At 41.7% G+C, this 21,390-nt stretch overlaps 1 protein-coding gene across 1 annotated transcript in view; it reads right to left on the bottom strand.

The window, feature by feature from the left end:
* The window catches only part of PLPPR5 (phospholipid phosphatase related 5), a 118,497-nt gene extending 101,692 nt beyond the window's left edge, over window positions 1–16,805 (bottom strand). The window contains exon 1 of the mRNA XM_042461494.1: window positions 16,520–16,805. Within this exon, the coding sequence (XP_042317428.1) occupies window positions 16,520–16,723 (204 nt within the window). The 5' untranslated portion in view covers window positions 16,724–16,805. The remainder of the gene's footprint in view (window positions 1–16,519) is intronic.
* Window positions 16,806–21,390: the final 4,585 nt, after the last annotated feature.

The following is a 21,390-nucleotide window of genomic DNA, read 5'->3' as shown; positions in this document are numbered from 1 at the left end:
CTTCCCTTCCTGCCTCTCCTCCGTTAGAAATGGGCTCTCCCCACACAGAGGGGAGGTTGCAATCCACCGGAGGAAGCCTTGTAGTCCTTTGGCAGATGCAGGCGCTTGAGCAGCCGGGACTTCAGGCGCTTAAAGCGCTGAAGAGATTAAGCGCCTGTAAACCATTAAAATAAAAAATAAAAATAATCCTTATCTCTTGTTGAAAGACCACAGCGGACAAAGGGGCGAGGGAAGCAAAAATGGCGGCGGTCACGAAGGATGGGGACAGAAAGGGCAACTCCCCCAAGGACAGCCCCCACCGCAGTCCGCTCCTCCCATCCATCCAACCCGATTCAAAGGCTGTCGTTCCTATTTAAATACTCCGGTTCCTAACTCGAATCAATGGAAAAACGTAGGTCGGACCCTAGTGTTTTTTTAACGCGCGTTAAAAGACGAAAACTCGATTCACATTTTTATCCCGCTCTACAATTCGATTTGTAGTGGGGACGATTGTGGGTTGCTCTAGAACCGTTCTAGGTTCCTAATATGAACGCCACTCCTTGGATTCGATTCAGAACGCGGGGTTTCCCCTAGTGGGAACATCCCCTCAGAAGATGATGTCATCATTGTGTGGCTGATAATAGGGACATAGCCATCTACTCCATTGCTTCCACCTGGATGTCAACTAGTCACTATAAAATCATTCTGGAGGTCCCTACCAGAAAGAAGGTGAGTTTTGAGTGGGTGGTGGGGCAGTTATTGTGAGAAGAAGGTACTAATCTCCTCCTTCTGTGATGATAAAAAAGACATAGATCAGCAGGTCTTATTATGAAATCTATGGCCCAGTACAAATGGGCCCCAAAGGATGCCCTCATCACGTGCGAGGGGCACCCTGCCCACATGCCCCTCACCCCTCACAAGTGATAAGGGCATCCTCGCTGCATGGTGCCAAATAGACAGCGCATGTAGCAATTACATCACTGCTGTGCGGTCTCCAGATGGAGCCGCGCAGCAGCGACATACTCACGCCGCCACCAGCTGTTTGCGGTGGTGCAAAAAGGAGCCACTTTTTAGCTGTCTTTTTTTTGTGTAGCTGTGCCACACAATTTGGTTGCCGTGGTGCAGCTATGCAGCAAAAAGAGGCAGCTCCCGGCTGCCTCTTCCTGGCGCTCTGTACCACGTCTATGATATATCAGTAGCTGGTTAAAGAAAATAAATCAGGAGTAAATGGACAGTTCTCTTAGTGAAGGGAAAGTAAACATCCATTTGGTTAATGGCATCAAACTACATTTACATTTGGCCCTCCGTATCATGGATTCTTTATTTCAAAATATTCCAGAAATATATAAATTCCAAAAAGTAAACCTTCATTTTGCTATTTTATATAAGGGGTGCCATTTTTCTATGCAACTGTATACAATGGAATTTGAACATCCATGGATTTTGCTATCCACATGAGGTCCTGTAAACAAACACCAGTGGATAGCAAGATCCCACTGTATAGTGGTAAGATGAACAGAAGTTTCAAAAGAATCTCTCCAGACTTGTGAGGAGACATTGCAGTTATGGTGTAGTCAAGTGTAGAGTGATGCACATTGGGGCTAAAATTTCTCATTACTTTGCTCACATCAATCATAGCACTGGTAGACAGTATGAAGTGTATATTAAACTAAAAATCCTGGAAGCTTAAAAACTTTAATTAATAGTTACATTCCAGGTACACATATCTTCCAAGCTCATTTTCTTGCTACAAGTGGATAACAAGGGGAGGGGGATTGGGGGGACAGAATTAATATACAATCGCCCTTCCTAACTTGTGGATCTAGGCTCTGTTATTTCTGTTATTTCCAATGGGGCACATGCCCCATTCAAGCTTATGAGGCTTGGATATGCTCAAGTCTCAATTTTCACAGAGTGATCCGGAACAGATCCCCTGCAAAAACGGAGGGCCAACTGTAGATGGGCTAACTTTCCCCACAAAGGATTGAATGTGCCTGTAAACTCTGTATTTAAGAGACTAACATGCTCTTAAGCTTTTAAGAGCTGTGGTTACATTGCTTCTTCCTGTTAATTGCACGCAGTCACACACGTTTCTCTGAAATCTTGGGATGTGAATTTTTTTATCTTTTGCTCTACCTCTATATTTTTAATTTTTTTTTAAAAAAAATTGATGTATGCCTTTAATAAGTTTCTGACTTATGGAGACCGTAAGGCGACCCTATCATGGGGTTTTCTTGGCAAAATTTGTTCAGAGGAGGTTTGCCATTGCCCTCCCCTGAGGCTGAGAGCATGTGACCTGCCCAAGGTCACACAGTGGGTTTCATGGCCGAGCTGGGAATTGAACCCTGGTCTCCAAAGTTATAGTCCAGCACTCAAAAGGTTTGGTCTATGTGAGAGATGAACCAATATTTTGTGGGTCTCTTGCAAGATAATGTCCTCTGTTGTTTTACAGGGGGAGGTTATAAACCGAGGATGGGAAATCATGTGACCCCAAATATATTGTTGGTTTACAACTCCCAGTATTCTTAATCTAGCTACAGCTGCTGTGAGCTGGAGTCCAACAACATCTGGAGAGTAATATGATTCCTACTCCTGTTACAGACAGTAAAAGTATCACATTCAATACCAGCTGAAGAAGGAGGACTTGTGAATCTATGACTCTTCACATGTTGCTGGAATACAATCCCCATTAGCTCTAATCAACATGGCCAATAGTCAGGAATTATGGGAGCTGCAGCCCAACTTCTGGAGGGCCATAGGTTTCCCACCCTTATTGTAATAAAGGAGCCTACACCCTGAGTTTGGGCAGCCAGGCTACACACACACACACACATACAAAACAACATTCTTCAGCCTGTTGAGTCCCTACAAAAATGGTCAGATATAGTCTTTTAACATATGAGTACTAAGTTGTAGCCAGCATGGTGTAGTGTTCTGAGTGATGGAGTATGACTTTGCAGATCTGGGTTCGATTCCCTGCTCAGCCATGGAAAAACACTGAGTGATGTTGGGCGAGTCACATACTTTCAGTGCCAGAAAACGTGTGATAGAGTTAACTTAAGGTCAACATAAGTTGGAAATGACTTGAAGGCAAACAACAACAACAACAATGATGGGTCATCAAATTCTACAAATATATTCGTGGAGGCTTCTGTATGTTTCATGGTGAGCCGGCAGGATTGGAGAAGCTAAGGCTACCCCCACCTCCCTAACTAGACACACTATGATGATATTCTGTGAGGGTCTTAGCACTTTATAATCACTGTGTGCCTGACATTGAGGAGTTCCAGATGCTTCTCCAATCCTGGCTTCTGCTGGGAAACACAGATTGCTGTGTAAGGTTGGTTTGGGGCTTTACAGAAAGTCAGGAGGGGGGCTTTTGCTTCTGCACAGAAGCGGAAGGGGATATCTAGAACCACCATGCCCCAAAGAGCACATCTAACATGTAAGGGACATATATGTGATAGTATCTCTAACTGAATTCCCACCAATAAAATTATACAATTAATCTGTGTTGTGATCAGTTGAGAACTATGGACACTGACTATGTACCTCCCATTTGTTTACTCCACATAGTCACTCCTAGATATCAGCAGTCCCTATGCAGCCATAACACCAATCTCATGCCACTGTTGGCAAATCACATATAAGCTATAGACCAGCAAGAAAAAAAAGCCTTAGAAATGAACTATAACACAGAAAAAAATTGCTGGTTATTATAATCTATGGTTCTCATTTTGCATAAATTATGGTGACTAAAATGCTGAACCTTGCACAGTCTGGGGAAATAGTAAGTCCAACTGAAATCTGAAATAACATAGAAATAGTATACTGTACAGCATAAAATGATTAATATAACAGTGGATGGCACATGCTTGTATTTCACTCATAACATATCTATCCATTTACAAATAAAATGTACACACTCTCTATTGAAAACCACTGTTGTGAAGTATGCAGAAAACGAGAAGCTATCTGTGTATTTGCCCTATGATCCCGTTTTCTGATATATGTCATGATAATTCTGAATGTTAGGCATCATAGTTTAGTTTACATGCACTCACTAATATGGTTAATACTATCTAGGAATTCCCTCACTCAGTAAGAGTTTGAACAGCCAATTTGATATACAGTCACCCCTTTGAACTCGCAGGGGATCCATTCCAGACCCCCCCCCCCTGCCAGTTCAAAATATCACACATATTCAAGTCCATAGGCTTGAATGGGGTGCGTGCTGCGGGCTTGTGCAAGGGCACACGTCCCATTAAGTTTAATAGTGGTTGCCCCCTTCGTGGATTTCCAGGTCCACGCATTTCAAATCCGTGGATTGGGGCGACTGTTGTTTTTCAACCACAGTTACAAGCAAGCCTTACATTTGCAGCAAGATTAATGATTAATGTTTATTTTGGTCCTCTCACCTCTGACTTTGAAAACAGTTTGACACAGTTTTGCTGAATACGGATTACAAACAAACCTAAGCACTATTTGCCACTGTGGTGGTACATTTGCAATTCTTTCTCATCCTATGGCTTCCAATGTATTGAAAAATATCTCCCATAGTTGCGTCCCACTAACTCTGCTTGCTGAAGCTGATGAAGGAGGAGATACCAAATATCACAAGGATATCAGGTTATAAAGATTGCTTGAACCAGATTAATACTAGCAAATGAATATGTGGAATAATTCTCTTGATAAAAATAAAGGGAGAAGGAGAAAATGCCACCGCCCAGAGAAAGGCTGTGATTTGCAACGACATGTATAAATAATAGGTTTCAGACCTTATGTCACCACTAGGGATGTAATTTGACTCTTTCATCCTCACAAGTGAGGATAAATAATTTTACACAATTTCTGCTCCTTCGGTGTAAGAAAATGAATATTTCTGAGCAGATCTTGCCTGGTATGTGCACCTCCTGAAATGTTTCAGAAAATTATTCTGTGCACAAGTACAGAATTTTTAATGCAGAGTATGGGGTTTCACTCATTAACCATTGTTTTCAGGTAGATACATGTACAGTCACCCTCCCCAACACGCGGATCTGGGATCCGCAGTCTTGAATTCTCATGGAGGGCGACCTCTGTTGTTTCCATGGGCACGCACCACATTCAAGCCTATGGGGCTTGGATATGCTCAAGCCTCTGTTTTTGTGAGGGAAGGGTGTCCAGAACAGATCCCTGGGAAAATGAGAGCCCAACGTATTTTTCTTCTGCAAGATTGCTGTTTTCTACACAGAAAAAAAAAATCTTGCCCCCCCCCCAAAAATGGCTAAATTTTGTGCTGATTTCTCCTTTTGTTAGATTTTTCTTGTTCAAAATTGCAGGTATTTTACACAAAAGCCATGATCATTGTGCAAAGAACCCACATGTGTTTCTGGAAAGAATAATTGGATGGAAACATTAGGATGTACAAATACTGAGCAAAAGCTGCACACACTACTCAGTATTTTGCTTTCCCAGACAGGTTTCCCACCTACTGAGGAGCACAATTTTCACCTAGGAAATGAATAACTATAATAATTCCATTCCCAGTCTGTACCACAGAACTGTATGCATGTTTTAACTTTGGTATAGGGTATCAAGCACAAAAACTAATAGTTCAATAAATTTTAGAGAAGGCATGAAAAGGAAAGTCTAATTCTAACCCCTAAATGTGGACCAAACATCCCACAACCTGATGAAAAAAGTGTTCATGCCAATAGTGAGTAAATCATGTGGAATCAGGGGTGGAGCAGAAAGTGACAGGGTCTAAGGACAGTGTCTAACAACTGTGCTGCTGCTTTGGGAGAAAGACATGAAAATGGATGGATCTCGCAAGAGTATGAGGTCTCCAAACTACTCTCCTTTGAATACCATGTTACCTTAAAAACAGTAACAAATAGAGTTTTATTTAATCTAGTCCACAAAAGCCCTGGCCCTAATAAATATACCATAATAAAAGCTTTAACCTACGGTAGTCCATGAAAGCCCTAGCCCTAATAACTGTGTTCAAAGCTGGATATAGATATGGCCTTTCACAAACTGAAGGGACTCTAATTCAGTGGAGACTCCTCAGTTCCTCTGGAGAAACAGTGGGTTCTCCTTGATTGTGTTTTTCCAGAAGACATCACAAGCCTTCAAAGCAATTTGACAAAGAGTACAGAAAGAAGGAAGAATGAGGGTAAACAATTATTCTTCTCCACCACAAGCTTTCTCAAGAAGACAATCCCATGAACAGGATTCTATCTATACAAAGTCCAGATCCAGTGCAGTGCATTTAAGGTGTCACAACCCCCTATTGCTTCTGTTGCAGCTGAGTAACATAGATATCCCTCCAGCAATCGCCCTTGAAATGCTGCATATTAGCTGCAGGGAGAAATCTGGAGCAATGACAAAATATCATTTTCAATAAATTATATGAAACTGGCAACATGCATTATTACAAAAGAAGGGGGGAAACCTCACCTGTTTCTAACCCTTCTGAAAATTAAGAGCAAAAACAAGGAGTATAAAAATCAGTGAGGCAAAAAGGAAATATTCAATGGGTTAACAATTCTGAGCCCAGAAAACATATCCCATCCTCTCTAACAATAGGAAAGAACACAGGGAAACTTGGCAAAATCCTCCTTTATGTCTTTGTGTTGAAATTCTGCTTCAAAAATAATTCCAAATATATGAATACAGGCTTCTGAATACAAAGGCCACATGTGGGCAGGCCAGCTGAATGGATCTTTCCCCATAAATGGATAAGGAGGAACAGACTACTGATTTTCAGAGGAAATGCACCCACTCTTTATGATCTTTATGTTATTCAATGATTTTTGAAAGCTATGCCATTGATATTAACCTAATATTCTGAATGCATTCAAACCACCAATTTCTCCCACTAGTGTATGTCCACCTCCAAAATAACTTTGGAAAGTAAAAGGCCTATCCAGGTCATCATTCTATCACCACAGGGTCCAGCCACGTGCCTCTGGGAAGCACACAAGCAGACTATCAGTACAACTGCACCCTGCTACTAATGTTCCCAATCAATTACAGCACAGAGATATGTTGTCTCCGATGCTAAGGATAATGTTTAGCCACCAGGTCTAGTGATGCCCTTATCATCTAAAATTTGTCTTATGTTCCTAACCCCATCTAGGTTAGTTGTCAAACATCCTGAGCCTATTCAGCCACATCCTAGACATCATGGTTCCTCAAGGTTGGACTATTCCTTCACAATTTTTGTCTATCTGGTCCCCAATATGATGCTGGTATAGAAGGTGTCAGCTTTGCTCTGTGGAGGGAGTGGGCAATCTACCAGCAGCATGACACTGCTACTGAAGCAATGGCACTGCCTGCCTATTTGATATGGGGGCCAAGCTAAAGACTTTGAAGTCTTGTTCTTTCTCTTCTCAGCTTCAAATCTATAAATAACTTGGGTCCCTGTTACCTTATAAATCCATACAGTCTTTGCGATCTTCTGTAGAAACCCCTGGTAGTGTCACATGTTTCTGAGGTCTGCTCTGTGGTCATTCTAAGCAGGGAATTTAGTGTGATGGCATCATGCCCTCCAACTCTCCCAATTTGCCAGGGACAGTCCTGCTCTCTACTGAGTCTGGTATCTCAGCTGCTTTCTAAACGCCCCAGTTTTTCTTGCCTCCTCCCACATTCCCTCTTTGTCTTCAGCTTACTTCCTTTGATGCACATTCACTTTAAAGTACAAAAGTAGGTTTCAGCCATGGGGAGAGGATGGGGGTATTCTGGCCTTCTTAAGCAAAAGCAAACTGCTTCCACATCTCTCAGCTTGTGAGTTCTCCCTCATTCATAACTTTTGCCATTTTGATCACACTCTGATGCTACTTGGCCACACATGTCCTAGTTATCAGTTGTGGAATGCTGGACAGTATGTGACACCCATTATGTGCAAACTTTTCCCCACAAAATCTTCTCAGTTTGGGACTTATTTCATGGCAAAATTGGCATGTGGTTGTTATAGCACAGTGGTTCCTAAACTTTGGTCCTCTGGGTCTTTTGGACTTCAGCTCCCAGAAGCCCCATTAAGGAATTATGGGAGCCGAAGTCTAAACATCTGGAAGACTAAAGTTTGGAAACCACTGTTACAGTATTATTTTCTGTGCAGAAAATGCAGAAATCCTGCAGAAAATGCAGAAATACTAACATTACTTGTTGCTTCATTCAAGAAGAAAATTATCAAGGAAATACATCCCTATTTTCTTGTACAGTTCCCTCTACCATGCATTTTACAGATGATGTAGCTACTAAATATTGATTTTATGTACAGCTTTATATTGTGTGTTTTGTTATTATTGTACACTAACTATTTACTTGTAAATGGTTTATAATTATCTGTGAATAAATAGGACAGACAGGATAGAATAGGACAGGTCTAGAAGTCATGAGACACCAGAAAATGGCATGTAGTGAAACCACAGATTTATAGAATACCTTTCCAGACTGGCAATCTTCCCAGTAGTGTTTTATTAATACAGTCTTTAACCACATGTTCATTACCTCAAAAGGAATAACATGATCATAATGGCTTCTTAAATAGTGTTGACAGAATTTGCCATAATAGTAGGAAGATCCATAGTCTGAAGGCAAATGATTCAGAAATCTTGGTTAAGACAGCCAGGTTGGAAGATGTCCACTCCTAGAATGGGGGACAGTTTGGTAACTTTATATACACTGCCTTGATTTTGCCTCAAAAGAACATAGAGACAACAAATACAAGATAGAAGAATAAAGAGAGCCCAAAGGGTTGAAACAAAACCCTACTTTAACCCAGCATACTAGTTCCCACAGTGTCTCCAAAATCACCACAAGGAGGACATGAGATAATGATAGGTGAGTATGTGCCTTCCATGTGCCTGTTAACATATGCCTTCAAGTTGCCTGTTGATAAAATCCTATGAATTTCATAGGGTTTTCTTAGACAAGAAATACTCAAGAGGTGGTTTTACCAATTCCTTCCTATGAAAGAGAGTCTACCATATCTGATATTCGTCAGCAGTCTTCCATCCAAGTACTAACTACAGCTGACCCTGCTTAGCTTCCAAGATCGGATGAAATCTGGTGCCTTTAGATATTTAGTCCACAGGGTAATAATAATCTCCCACTTTTGTTCTCCACTGAATGGTACTGACAAGTATCTTCTAGCTGTTGGTAACCTTGTTCTACACTAATTTGCATGATCTCTTTTAAAGTTCTCAGCTGGTGGACATCACTGCACTTTGAGGTGGTGCATTTCCTAGTGTAACCATGTACTGTGTGGTGAAATAATCAGCTGCAAATTATTTCAACCAGAAACAAAAAGATTAGGTTGATGTGTACTTTCTAGCTGTCAAAAATGAGACCTCCTGGGAGTGAAAGAGACACAGAGGAAAAGGTTGTAGAGAGCTCTCAACAGAAACCTTCCATTTCTGTCATACTGTTCATATTAAAGGAGCACACACACCTAGGGAATCAAGTGACAGTGTACTTCTTTTCAGTCTTAAATAGATTTCAGGGTATAATAGAACCACCAAAATATCTTGACTTAACTATGACCTCAGGATATTAAATACTTCAATCAGAAAAGGAAAGAAAATTCTCAGTTGCTTAATCTCTGAACTGGCTTTTAACTGGTTCCAACTCAAGGGACACATTTTCGTCCAGAGATAGCATTGTGAGGTTTGAACCTCACATACAAGAAACTGACTTCTCACTCACATCTTGTCACCATCTTTAAAACTGACTGAGAGTACCTTCTTGATGATGCTACCCACCTACAGAAGTATAAGCAAGGGAGCAGCTTAGAGAGACATGCTTAGTAGCTACTCAGAGAATGAATACCTGTGTCCTTCTGTTTTTATTTTCAACTTATGCAATTGCTAATGGTGAATTTTAGACCAAGGCAAGAGTCATGTTAAATTAAATTTCATGCAGTCTATCTCTTTCTCCCTCTCTCATGCAAATACAGACTCAGACAAATTGCCCAGTTTCAGACAGTAATCCAATTGTGGCTGGTAGCTTCCGTGACAGTGGAGGTGATGAATTTTCTCTTAAGTTTTAAAGCTATTATCTAAGGTTCTAAATGCCATCTTTAAAATAGGTTCAGTACAGCCTAAAACCTGGAGTAGATTCATCACTCCTCTGAAATGGGAGCCACCAACTGATGTACAGTAGTCTAACATACAATTTAGATCAGGACAGGGGCATTTCTGGGAGTACTGACCAGACCAGGTCAAGAAAACCCCATGATAGGGTCATCTTAAGGTTGCTGTAAGTTGGAAACTACTGGAAGGCACACAACAACAACAAACCGTGTTCAGGCTGGACATGGTTAGTTCCAGCCGATTGGGGATTATTTGGTAGACAAGATGATATAACTGCTCACAATTGGGTATGTCATGATGTCACACTGAAGTGTGTGAATAAGAGAGAGCCAGGGCAGTCTACATGATTTTAAATGGATTTGTTCAAAGGAGGTTTGCCATTGCTCTAAGGCTGAGAGCATGTGATACGGAGCAAGGACTTCAAGCCACCCAGTTCCCATGAGCGCCAGGCCTTGCAACCTCAATCCTTGACTCTACTGCACTGAGATGTAAGTTTTGAAGAGGATTTCGACTCACCTTGATCTGAATATAATTAAAATTCCACATGAATGGGCACTTGGATTGTTTTACTCGCATTTAAGGAAAGTGATCCACCCAAGTTAGTGACTGAGATGGAGAACATAAGAATTAAGTTCATGAGGCTGGCGTACACTCCGGTTTGAGTGTTGTTATTCAAGTCAAATGCCTAAAGAGGGCTTTTAAAAATGCATTCACACTTTGTCCATCATAATGATATGAATTTGGCCAACAGTTATTTGAAAATGTGTGTGTTTTTGGAGGGATTAGGACTCCCAGAATCCGCAGTCAGCATAATCATAATACCCTTGTTTGATGTGGATTGTGGGCACTGATGTCCAATAAGAAAGGTAATTTTTATAATTTGTAGCATTCACCAACAGCATTAGAGAAGTATTTTAGTTGGAAGACTTACACCTATTTGCCTGCTATGTGGATAAGGGCAAACAAAGAGCATGTGGGACAGAGATGGGTGGGTTTGTGAGAAAAGAGAGGAATTCTTAACTGCTCCTTACACACACACCCAAATAAAAACTAATGTGCTTTTAGCTTGTAAATATGTAATACTCAGCTGGTACTGAAAGTGAATGCAATGAGAAAATAGATGCCAAATTAGGTAATCCTAGCTCCTTTGAGCAGCTGATCATATTAACGATGGAAGTGGAAGTCCGACCAAAAATGAACTAATTGTATTCATAATATGCTTCACACTGCACACAGCAATCTGTTTTAATGCATCCTAAGAATAAATAATGTAAATTCCTCCTGGGAAGCATAAATAAGGGAAGAAAATGTATTTTAATGGCTGTCTTTCAACAATATTGCCAAACAGAAGTGTGCCATTAATATTTAATGTGACCACAACTCTCCTTCAAAATTCATATGCGTTATACTTTAAGAAATAGCCTGCCAGCTAATATGGTTTGGATGCAACACTTTAGTCAAGTGACATGCCCAACTGCAAAGTAGGTCTTTCCCCACATGCCTTCCTTCTTTCCTATTGTCTGTTCTCTTTGGGCACAAGAAACCAGTATTGGGAAGAACAGCACTATGGCTGGGAAAGTGGAACATCGGTTTTTAAAAAACGTGTCAAAGGGTCAACTATGGAAAGAGCCAATATGGAATAAGGTAGGTAGTTCAATCATGTGGAGTGCGGTTAAAAAGTCACAGCTTTCACTTGAAATAGCAAAGCTTCTCAGTTTTCTTAATTCACTAACTCCTTTTGAAATTTTGCTTCTCTTTCTGAGCACCTGCAATAAATCCCCCAGAATAATCCCAAACTGGCATTAAAATTGCCTCATTCTAAGACCCAGCTGAGAGAAACATGACCAGCTCTTCCTAAGACAATCCACACATCCAATGTCAATGGGACAGGGAGAGATCCATCGCAGGGGGCTTTTGCTATATCAGGGTCTCAATTGAGTATCCCACTCCTCGTGATCCTGTCCTTCCTGGTGTTTCACACACACACATACGTTACCTGCCTAAAGGAATAAGAGGAACATTTTATTTAGTTCAAAGAGAAAATTGAGTCAAATGAAGCGATACAAAGGAAACACACCAACCCTACTTACTATTGGGTCAGCAAAGCTTCATTAGAAACATGAATAGATGCAACTGAATAGATGAATAGATCCAACTGAGATGCACAAAATTGTTCATAGTAATGAATATGATCCCTAACTAACCTCCCTCTCTCTCACATACACACCTTGCCAACCAGTCCTTGGCTTGCTAAGGTCTTGTACAGACCTAAATGTATCAGAAACAGATACATTTAATATGCAAAATCTTTGTTTTCTGCTGACATTGGGGTTGTGCACATCGGTCATTAAGGCTGGCCTGTGGGCAGAGCATGCCGTCCCCATGACACATGCCCTGATTCCTCCCCCAGGGTGCCGTGACACCACACAGTGTCACGGTGCTCCTCTGGCGCTACATCCACATGACACAATGCCAAAGGAGCACCTTAAAGCCGCGGCTATCACACCCTTTCCAAGACACAAAAAGGAGCCGGAGAGGAGAGATCGGGCCATTACATGTGGTTGCCATGGCCCCAATCCTGTGCATCTGGAGGCAGCTGCAGGCCACCCCTTAGGAGCGGTCTGCACAGCCTCGCTGCTAACAGGGATGTCCATTACCTCTCGCTGGATTAATTCCAGGTTATGTTTCTAATGAAGTAAGAAAGCCCTGACTTTCTAAGACCTAAGCAGGGATGTTAATGACTGGAACTCTTAGATATTTCTCATCCATGGGGTCACCATAACTCAGAGCTGACTTGATGACAAATAAGAGTTACAGTCTAAACTCAACTTTTTAAAAAAAGGAATGGGGTTTTCTATGGTGATCCTAGAATCAATTCATCTTCTTCTGACTGTACATCTAAATGTAATCCTAAACAACATTTCTCAGAAGTAAGTTGCTCAAAATTCAGTGGGGTTTGCCCCCAACTAATTGTGTACAGGATCTTTTCCTGAAGCTGGCAAGTTTCAGCAGGAAACATTTTATGGTCCAATCACACCTCTTTCTTTGAGCCATGATACAATTCAAACAAAATTTAATTTGCTAAATGAAAAAGCTCACTATAATGTGAGGGGATACTTCCCCCCCCCCCCCTTCCCAGGTATAATAAACATTTTAAAAATGTGATATGTTCAAAATATTTGTAGCCTAGTATTCTTGTGTCAAACAGTGTATTTTAATGTGGGACAAAAATATTTGTTGTTGTTGTGCCTTCAAGTTGATACTAGTTCATGGTGGACCCCAAGGCAAACCTATCATGGGGTTTTCTTGGCAAGAGTAGTCCAGAGGAGGTTTGCCATTGCCTTCCCCTGAGGCTGAGAGCATATGACTTGACCAAGGTCACCCAATGGGTTTCATGACTGAGCTGGGAATTGAACCCTGGTCTAGAGCCAGTGTGGTGGGGCAATCTGAGCAACTGACTAGGACTCTGGAGACCAGTGTGTTCGATTCCCTGTGTGAGCATGAAACCCCACTGGGTGATCTTGGGCAAGTAACACTTTCTCAACCACATAACAGCAACAACTCCAGAGTCATAGTCCAACACTCAAACCACTATGCCAGGTTGGTTCTTGGTAGAAAACTATACCCTTCTTCAGTTATTTTATGATGGTGGCATAAGTTGGTTCCATGTTTTTAACATCACACTGAGCCTCAATAGCATCACCAGTTCATAGCAAAAGAGATTCCCAGGTGACCCTCTATTGATGGAAAGATCTGGATGGTATTTTTGGCAAGGTTCCTAATTCCCACCCCCTCATAATTTCCATTGCCTTAATATTGACTGCCAAAGAGGGCGAAAACCCAGCAGAGTGATACAAAAATAATTCTATGTAGTGTCTTGCCTTCATAATGATGCATGTGTATGTGTGTGTTTTCCTGACTGTATACATAATCCAGCCCTAATGGTCACTGTCCCCTTTCTCTTCATCTGTTCAATATGGTCAGGGATTATTAAATGATGCTAATGCTTTTGTCAGATGACCTTACAACTTTGTACGCTGAGCATTTTAAGGGCAGATGCTTCTTTCTTTCCTCTCAGAAACCAACCAACCAAACTGCAGGATCACACAGCCAACTAAAAATATGTGAGCATAATATATGCATGCTATCTCTTTCTTTTTCCAAACAAAATCACGGGAGACCCGCGTGAAAGAAAGAGATTGATAGGCTTTGCCTTCCACATCCTCTGATCTGTTTACTCCATCTTTCTCAATCAGCAGACATCCGAAAGAACGCCTGCTCCATTTTAAAACAGCCGTCTACTGTTGGAAATGCCTGCGCTTGTCATTTTTGCTGGCCGAAATATTAGCATGTGGCTCTTAGCAGCCTCCAGGCTCCTCCATCATGCTGCCCACCTGTCTATGACTAACACATGCATTTGGCATCGATAAATCAATAAACAACCCAGGATCAGGGTTTTCGTTGTAGTTTTAAAAGGAATGTGAAGCATCCCCATTCTCCGTACAGGCAAGACAGGAGTAGTATGAGGAGCCTTTGAACCAGCAGCCTTTCTACAACAGCTCTTCAAGTTATAATAAAAGAAGGGAAGCCCACGCCTCCTACTCTCCTCTCTTCCTCGTTTTTAAAGGCTCCAACCTGTGATTTAACCAATAAATCCAAAATCTGGACTAAAAGGAAAGGGAGCAACACTGGTTTCATACTAGGAAAGCTGAGCAAGTCACTAAAAATGGTGGACATAAATATTGTGAGAAATAAGGAAAGGAGGAAGGAGGAGAGGGAGATCTTAAGGCAGGCATTTCAGGGCCCTTGGGAATGATTTTTAGGTTGGGAGGGCTCAACATTGGCATTAATTTTCTCTTCTTGCCGGCAAATGCCTTTTCACATCCAATATCATCAAAGCATCCTTAAATATGAAGGCACTTACAAGCACCATGTCTGCTGCTCATAGAAGCCCCCCTCCATGTGTTCAAGGCAGCTTACTTCTAAGAAATCTGCAGAGACTACATGGCAAACAGCCCTTAGGATGCCTTGGAGAGAGAGGGCCAGCAGTTCTTCATACCTCTCACTAGTCACATTTTCTCACTTTCTCTCCTGCTCTTTCTCACAGCTCAATCCAAGGCATATCCTCCTGGCTAGTAATACACAAAAAGGCTCCACAGAATTGAGCCAGGGCAATGAAAATGGCATCAAACTGGATTATTTCTGCAATGTGGATGTCAATTTTGCTCTTAAAGAGGGCTTGACACCCACATCGCCCTGAGTTCAGGGGCCCATGGACCAGGGATCCCCAAAACCGAGTTCTCCTTGCCCCAAATGAAGTGCTCCACCATCTTTCCCCGTCTTCCCTTGGCATCTCCCCTGCCCTCTCTCAGTGGCCATCATGACAACAAGCTGAAGAACTTGCCCTGGGTGAAAAGTTTCTCTCTTCATGGGCTGCAAAAGGGACAGTTCCATTTAAGTAATATTTTAATTAGTTATTTAGTTATTAGTTATTTAGTTAGAATCACAGACTCACAGAGTCGGAAGAGACCTCAAGGGCCATCCAGTCCAACCCCCGGCCAGGCAGGAAGTAAGTTAGTTATTAGCTATATAGTTATTTAATTCTTAGTTACAGTGTTATTAGTTATTTAGTTTAGTTATATAGTTGTTAGTTATATAGTTATATAGTTATGTAGTTAGCAGTTAGTTAGTTATATAGTTATGTAGTTGTTTAGTTTAGTTATATAGTTGTTAGTAGTTAGTTAGCTAGTTAGTTAGTTAGTTATGTAGTTAGTAGTTATTTAGTTATATAGTTATACAATTATTTAGTGGTTATTTGGTTTAGTTATATAGATGTTAGTTGTCAGTTATTTAGTTATATACTTAGTTATGTAATTTATGGTTATTTAGTGATATAGTTATACAATTGTTTAGTAGTTATTTAGTTATTTAGTTTTGTTATTTAGTTATATACTTATTAGTTATATTGTTATTTAGTTACAGTTATTCATCTAGATGGTTGTGTAGTTTGGTTATTAGTTGTTTAGCAATATAATTATACAGTGATTAGTTATTGAGTTATTTAGTTATATTCTTGTTAGTTATTTAATTGTTTGTTATTTAGTTACATAGTTGTTAGTTATATTGTTATTTAGTTATTAGTTATTTAGTTATTAGTTATATAATTATATGGCTGTTAGTTATTAGTTATTTAGTTATACAGTTGTTAGTTATACGGTTCTTTCGTTATTAGTTACTTAGTTACATAGTTGTTAGTTATGTCGTTCTTTAGTTGTTAGTTACATAGTTACATAGTTGTTAGTTCTACAGTTCTTTAGTTATTAGTTAGTTACATAGTTGTTACTGATGCCGTTCTTTAGTTCTTAGTTAGTTCCTTAGTTGTTAGTGATGCCGTTCTTTAGTTCCTTCGTTGTTAGTGATGCCGTTCCGCATGCTTGTCCCCGGGGTCTTGGGTCTCTTACCAGGAGGGCGGGGAGGGCGGCGGCGGCGGCGTAGAGCAGGGCGGGCGGCAGGGCGCTGTCCTCCTCGGGCCCCGGGTAGGGCTTGCGGTAGGCGCTCTCGAAGCAGAAGAAGCCCTGCAAGTGGACGCTGAAGGTGTCCGTGTACTCGAAGTAGTACGCCAGCATCACCGTCCCGGCCATGATCACCAGCTGGAAGTACAGCATGCTGCTGCTCAGCCCCAGCGGCAGCCACAGGCAGCAGAGCCACAGCCACAGCAGGCAGCGGGACAGTCCATGGGAAACAGCAGCAGCAGCAGCAGCAAGGGAGCAGCAGCCCTCCTCCTCCTCCTCCTCCTGCTTCCCTGCTGCCTTCAGAGCCCCCCGAAGCAGGGCTGCCCCCCCAACCCTGGCTCTAGTCAGCATCGCGGCCCAAAGGGGGGGGGCGCCGCCCCATCCGGCCCACCCTCAGCCCTCCCTCCCTCCCTTCATCCCTCCATCCATCCCTTGCAGAGGAGGGAAAGCAGGGATGGTGCTGATGCTGAGGGTGGTGCTGGTGGTGCTCCCTCCAGGAGGAGGAGGAGAGATGCCCCGGGAAGCCCCCTGTTGCTCCCAGCAGAAGAAGAGTTGCTGCCCAGGCTCTTCCTCCTCCTCTTCCTCCTCCTCTTCCTCGCCTGCCTTGTGCCTTCCTTGGAGGCAGCAGCAACGCAAGAGCCGTTTCCAAGGCGGCTGCCTGCCTGTCTGAGCTGCAAAGAGGAGAAGGAGAAGGAGAAGGAGGCGGGTCGCTGGGTGGGTGGGAAAAGCTGCCTCTCTCTCTTTCTCATTCCCAGCCCTCCCTGCAAGGATTTATTTGGGGCTACTATCTGGAAACCAAAGGCTCAGAGGAAGCATCCATACACCCTCCAAGGGCTACTCTCTCTCTCTCTCCCTCTCTATTTCTCTCTGGCTGCATCCACACTGCAGAAGTAACCCGCTTCTATCCCACTTTAACTGCCATGGCTCCATGCCATGGGATTCTGGGGATTGCAGGATGATGATTGTGATGATCATGACCGTGGGCATTCAAGTCATTTCCAACTTTGTTTTGTTTTAAATAGGGGAATAAGGGAGTTATGTAAATTTGAATTATGTATGTATTTTGTATGTTTTATTTATGTTTATGTCCCACTGTAATAATAATTTTAATTTGCATTTCCTGCTTATATTCCCCTAATAATAATCCCGAAAAACCCACAAAAAACTAATAATAATTTTTATTTGTCTTTCCCGCTTCTCCAAAGATTGACGCGGGATTACATCCTATTAAAAAATACAGTACAATGCAAATATAAACAATAAAACACTAACACTGAGTTAAACATTCCTATTGGTTCCTTAAATATATATGAGTGACTGTAGTCCTATGAGTGTCATTGGGAGCGGAGCATTAATGATGGTCTTATATAGAATCTGGTGGATCTGCCCACTGGAAGAGATCCGTCTCAAGTGCCTTCTTGAAGGCCTCTATGGTGGTAATAAGGCGGATCTCTTCCTGGTAGACTATTCCAGAATGTGGAGGCTGCGGCTGTGAATGCTCTGTGGGAAATCGATATTAATCCTGTGTTATAATGTTCCAATAGATTCTTCCCAGATGTTCTGAGAGTGTGGGCAGATTATGTAGGGAGAGGCGTTCCCGCAAGTAACTCGGGCCCAAGCCATGTAGAGCTTTAAAGGTAATCACCAACACCAATAATAATCACAATCTCCATAATCTCATTATGGAGATTATCATTTCCATAATCTCAAATTATAATCTCAAATTATTTTTTGGATTACATTATAATCTCAAATTACTTTTTGGACTACAAATCCCATAATCCTCTTGCCACTATGACGCTTCCCCCACCCAGGCTCCAGTGTTAATGCTACTCTCTAGAAAGCCTCAGAGAAGGGAAAGGGTGCCATTTCCCTTCTCTGAGGCTGAGAGAGTGTGACTTTCCAGGATTTGAGTTTCCATGGCCAAGTGGAGATTCAAAGCCTGGTCGCCCAGAGTTGTAGTCTAGCACTCTGATCACTAGACTGCTTTCACTCTCTCTCTCACTCTAGATGCATCTACACTGTAGAATTAATGCAGTTTGACACTACTTTAAGCGCTATGGCGCCATCCTATGGGATCCTGGGATTGGCAGGTTTATAAGGTCTTTAGTGTTCTTTGCCAAAGAGTGCTGGTGCCTCACAAAACTACAAATCCCAAGATTCTGTAGGATGGTGCCTTGGCAGTTCAAGTGGTGTCAAACTGCATTATTTGTACAGTGTAGATGCACCCTCTCTCTCTTTCTTATATCCACTATAATATTTGTTTTGTTATATTCACCGTAATATTTATTTTAAATATTATAATGATGGTTATATGTGTGACTATTTGTAATCTGAAAGCTGTGTGCTTTTCCCTAGAGTTCTCTTATTGCATATTATTGTATATAGTTTTGTTGTGTGTTGAGCATGCTGGTCTTTGACCACAACACACTTTGCTGTTGTATTGTACCACATAAATGCCCTATCCAGTTACATGCATGTGAATTCATTGCACTTAACAAAGGACACATGAGATGCAAGTTTCCTATGCAGACACTTCTGGGAGTGTAACTCAGTGCAATACTGACTGCTCTGAAAGTCTAATCCTAAAGGGACATTTATAATGGCCTTTTTGTGTAGCTGTTATTTCTTTGCAATATTTGGGATTGTTATTAATACTAAAAATGGAGGAGGTGGCATATTTGTAGGCTTTGTTTTGATCATTTTTTCTCTAGCTTTATTCTCATATGCAAGAGCACCATTCACACTGAACACACATTTCCAGCTCAAAGACCTGTTACATTCAGTTCCTTGCTCAGTTCAGAACAAAACTCATTCCATGAGATGAAAGGAACCTGGGGCTTTGTTTTTAAGACTTAGCACCCCTTTGGCATTCAGAGAAAGAAACAAAGGGTCAGACATTCACCAGAGTAAAAGAAGAAGCGCTGGCTGCATCCGCACTGCAGAAATAATGCAGTGTGACATTATTGTAAATATCAGGATTCCATATCTTTTTTATGGTAGTTAAAGTGGTGCAGGTATAGTCCAAAATAGTTCACATTTCTGCAGTGCAGGTATAGTCCAAAATAGTTCACATATCTGTGCTTTTGCTCAGCTGAGACTAGTATTCCTATTACAAATGTGCCTGGAGATGTCAAAGATAGCTACAATGGCATATGTCTTAGCTCCCTCTGGTTTAAACCTGTTCCCAGACTATGTGATGCTGAAAACTGACAACTTTTCTTAGTGTTCCAGGGTCTGGCACAAAAGTTTTGTCCAGGTGTTTCTTTTTCCCTTGGAAACTCTCCAGGGACTAGCTGCCAATGACATGTATCCAAGGATCACCAATTCCATCTGGCTTAGACCTTGGTCACACACTCTCAGCCTCAGATGAAGGCAAAGACATCCCACCCACCTCGAATACATCTTGCCAAGAAAACCCCATTATAGGTTCTCCTCAAAGTTGCTGTAAGTCAGAAATAACTTGAAGGCTCACAACAATAACAGCACCAATATGTTGTACTGGGGGCAGTTTCTGAAAACTGTTTAAACTTCAGCTGGTTGAGGAAGCAACAGATGGTCGACTGGCAAGACTGGTTTCACAAAACAGGTGACTATGTGTTACTGCAGCTTCACCAGCTCCCAGCAGGCATGTTACAAGTACTATTTATGAACTATAAAGTACTACACAGTGTAGGACCAGGCTATCGGAAAGAATATAATCTCCCATACAAGTGTGTCCTAGTTTTACTTATTTGTTTATTTATATTAAAATATTTCTTTCCTGTCCTATATATGAGGATCTCAGAGCAAGCATGGTGTAGTGGTTTGAACATTGGACTATGACTCCAGAGACCAGGGTTAGAATTCTGGCTCAACCATGTAAACGCACTGAGTGACATTTCACACTTTCTCAGCCTCAGAGGATCGCAATGGCAAACCCCAACTGAAGAAACGTGCCAAGAAAACCCCATGATAGCGTTGCCATAAATCAGAAACGACTTGAAGGCACACAACAACAACCAACAACAATCTCAGGATCTCAAGATGGCATACAACGACATCAGTTTAGGACAATGTAAAATGATAACGGTGATTTTAAAAGATTCAAAGTATGTTGAATCTTTTATCACTTAAAACAAGACCATTTAAGATAATTAAAACAAATTAAAATCATACAAACGCTAACACATGTGCAAAATGAATAATCTCAATTAGGCCCCAAAGGCTTTCATGTTTTGACAGATAAACGTGATAAATGATTTGTGTTGGGAGGGTGCTAGCATTGGCACCAATTGACTCTCAGAGGGTAGGGTATTCTACAACTGGCATGGCATAGCAGAGAAGGCCCTCTCTCATGTTCTCCCATAGTGTATTGTGGTGTGACCCATAGGAGGGCTCCTCCAACAGACCTTGGTTCTAAGGCTGGCATATATAGGGAGATATGCTCCCTCATATACTAAGGTCCCAAGCCATTTAGAGATGTAAATGTTATCACCAGCACCTTGGATTCAGTCAGAGCCAATGTAATTCCTTCAAAACAAGTGTAATATGATTTCTCTACAGCATTCCAGCCACCAGTCTAGCTGCTGCACTTTGTACTAGCTGCAGCTTCTGAAATTTATTCAAGGGCAACTCTGATCTTCAGAAGAGGTCACACTTCCTGTTCTGCTGACATCTGACATGTGTTAAATCATGAGAATTCAAGAAAGAACCTTTTCGGTGGTGTCTGGAAAACTGCATTCACTGCCATCTAGCCTCCTTTCTGGTAACCTTCTATGGGAGGCAAATGGGTTTTTGTTCAGACAGGTCTTTGGCCTTGTTATCAGACCGTTGCAGCC

Source organism: Sceloporus undulatus, chromosome 4 (assembly GCF_019175285.1).
Source record: "Sceloporus undulatus isolate JIND9_A2432 ecotype Alabama chromosome 4, SceUnd_v1.1, whole genome shotgun sequence".
Classification (NCBI taxonomy): Eukaryota; Metazoa; Chordata; class Lepidosauria; order Squamata; family Phrynosomatidae; genus Sceloporus; species Sceloporus undulatus.
The sequence above is the reverse complement of the archived record's forward strand: the minus strand, read 5'-3'. Positions and strand labels throughout refer to the sequence as shown.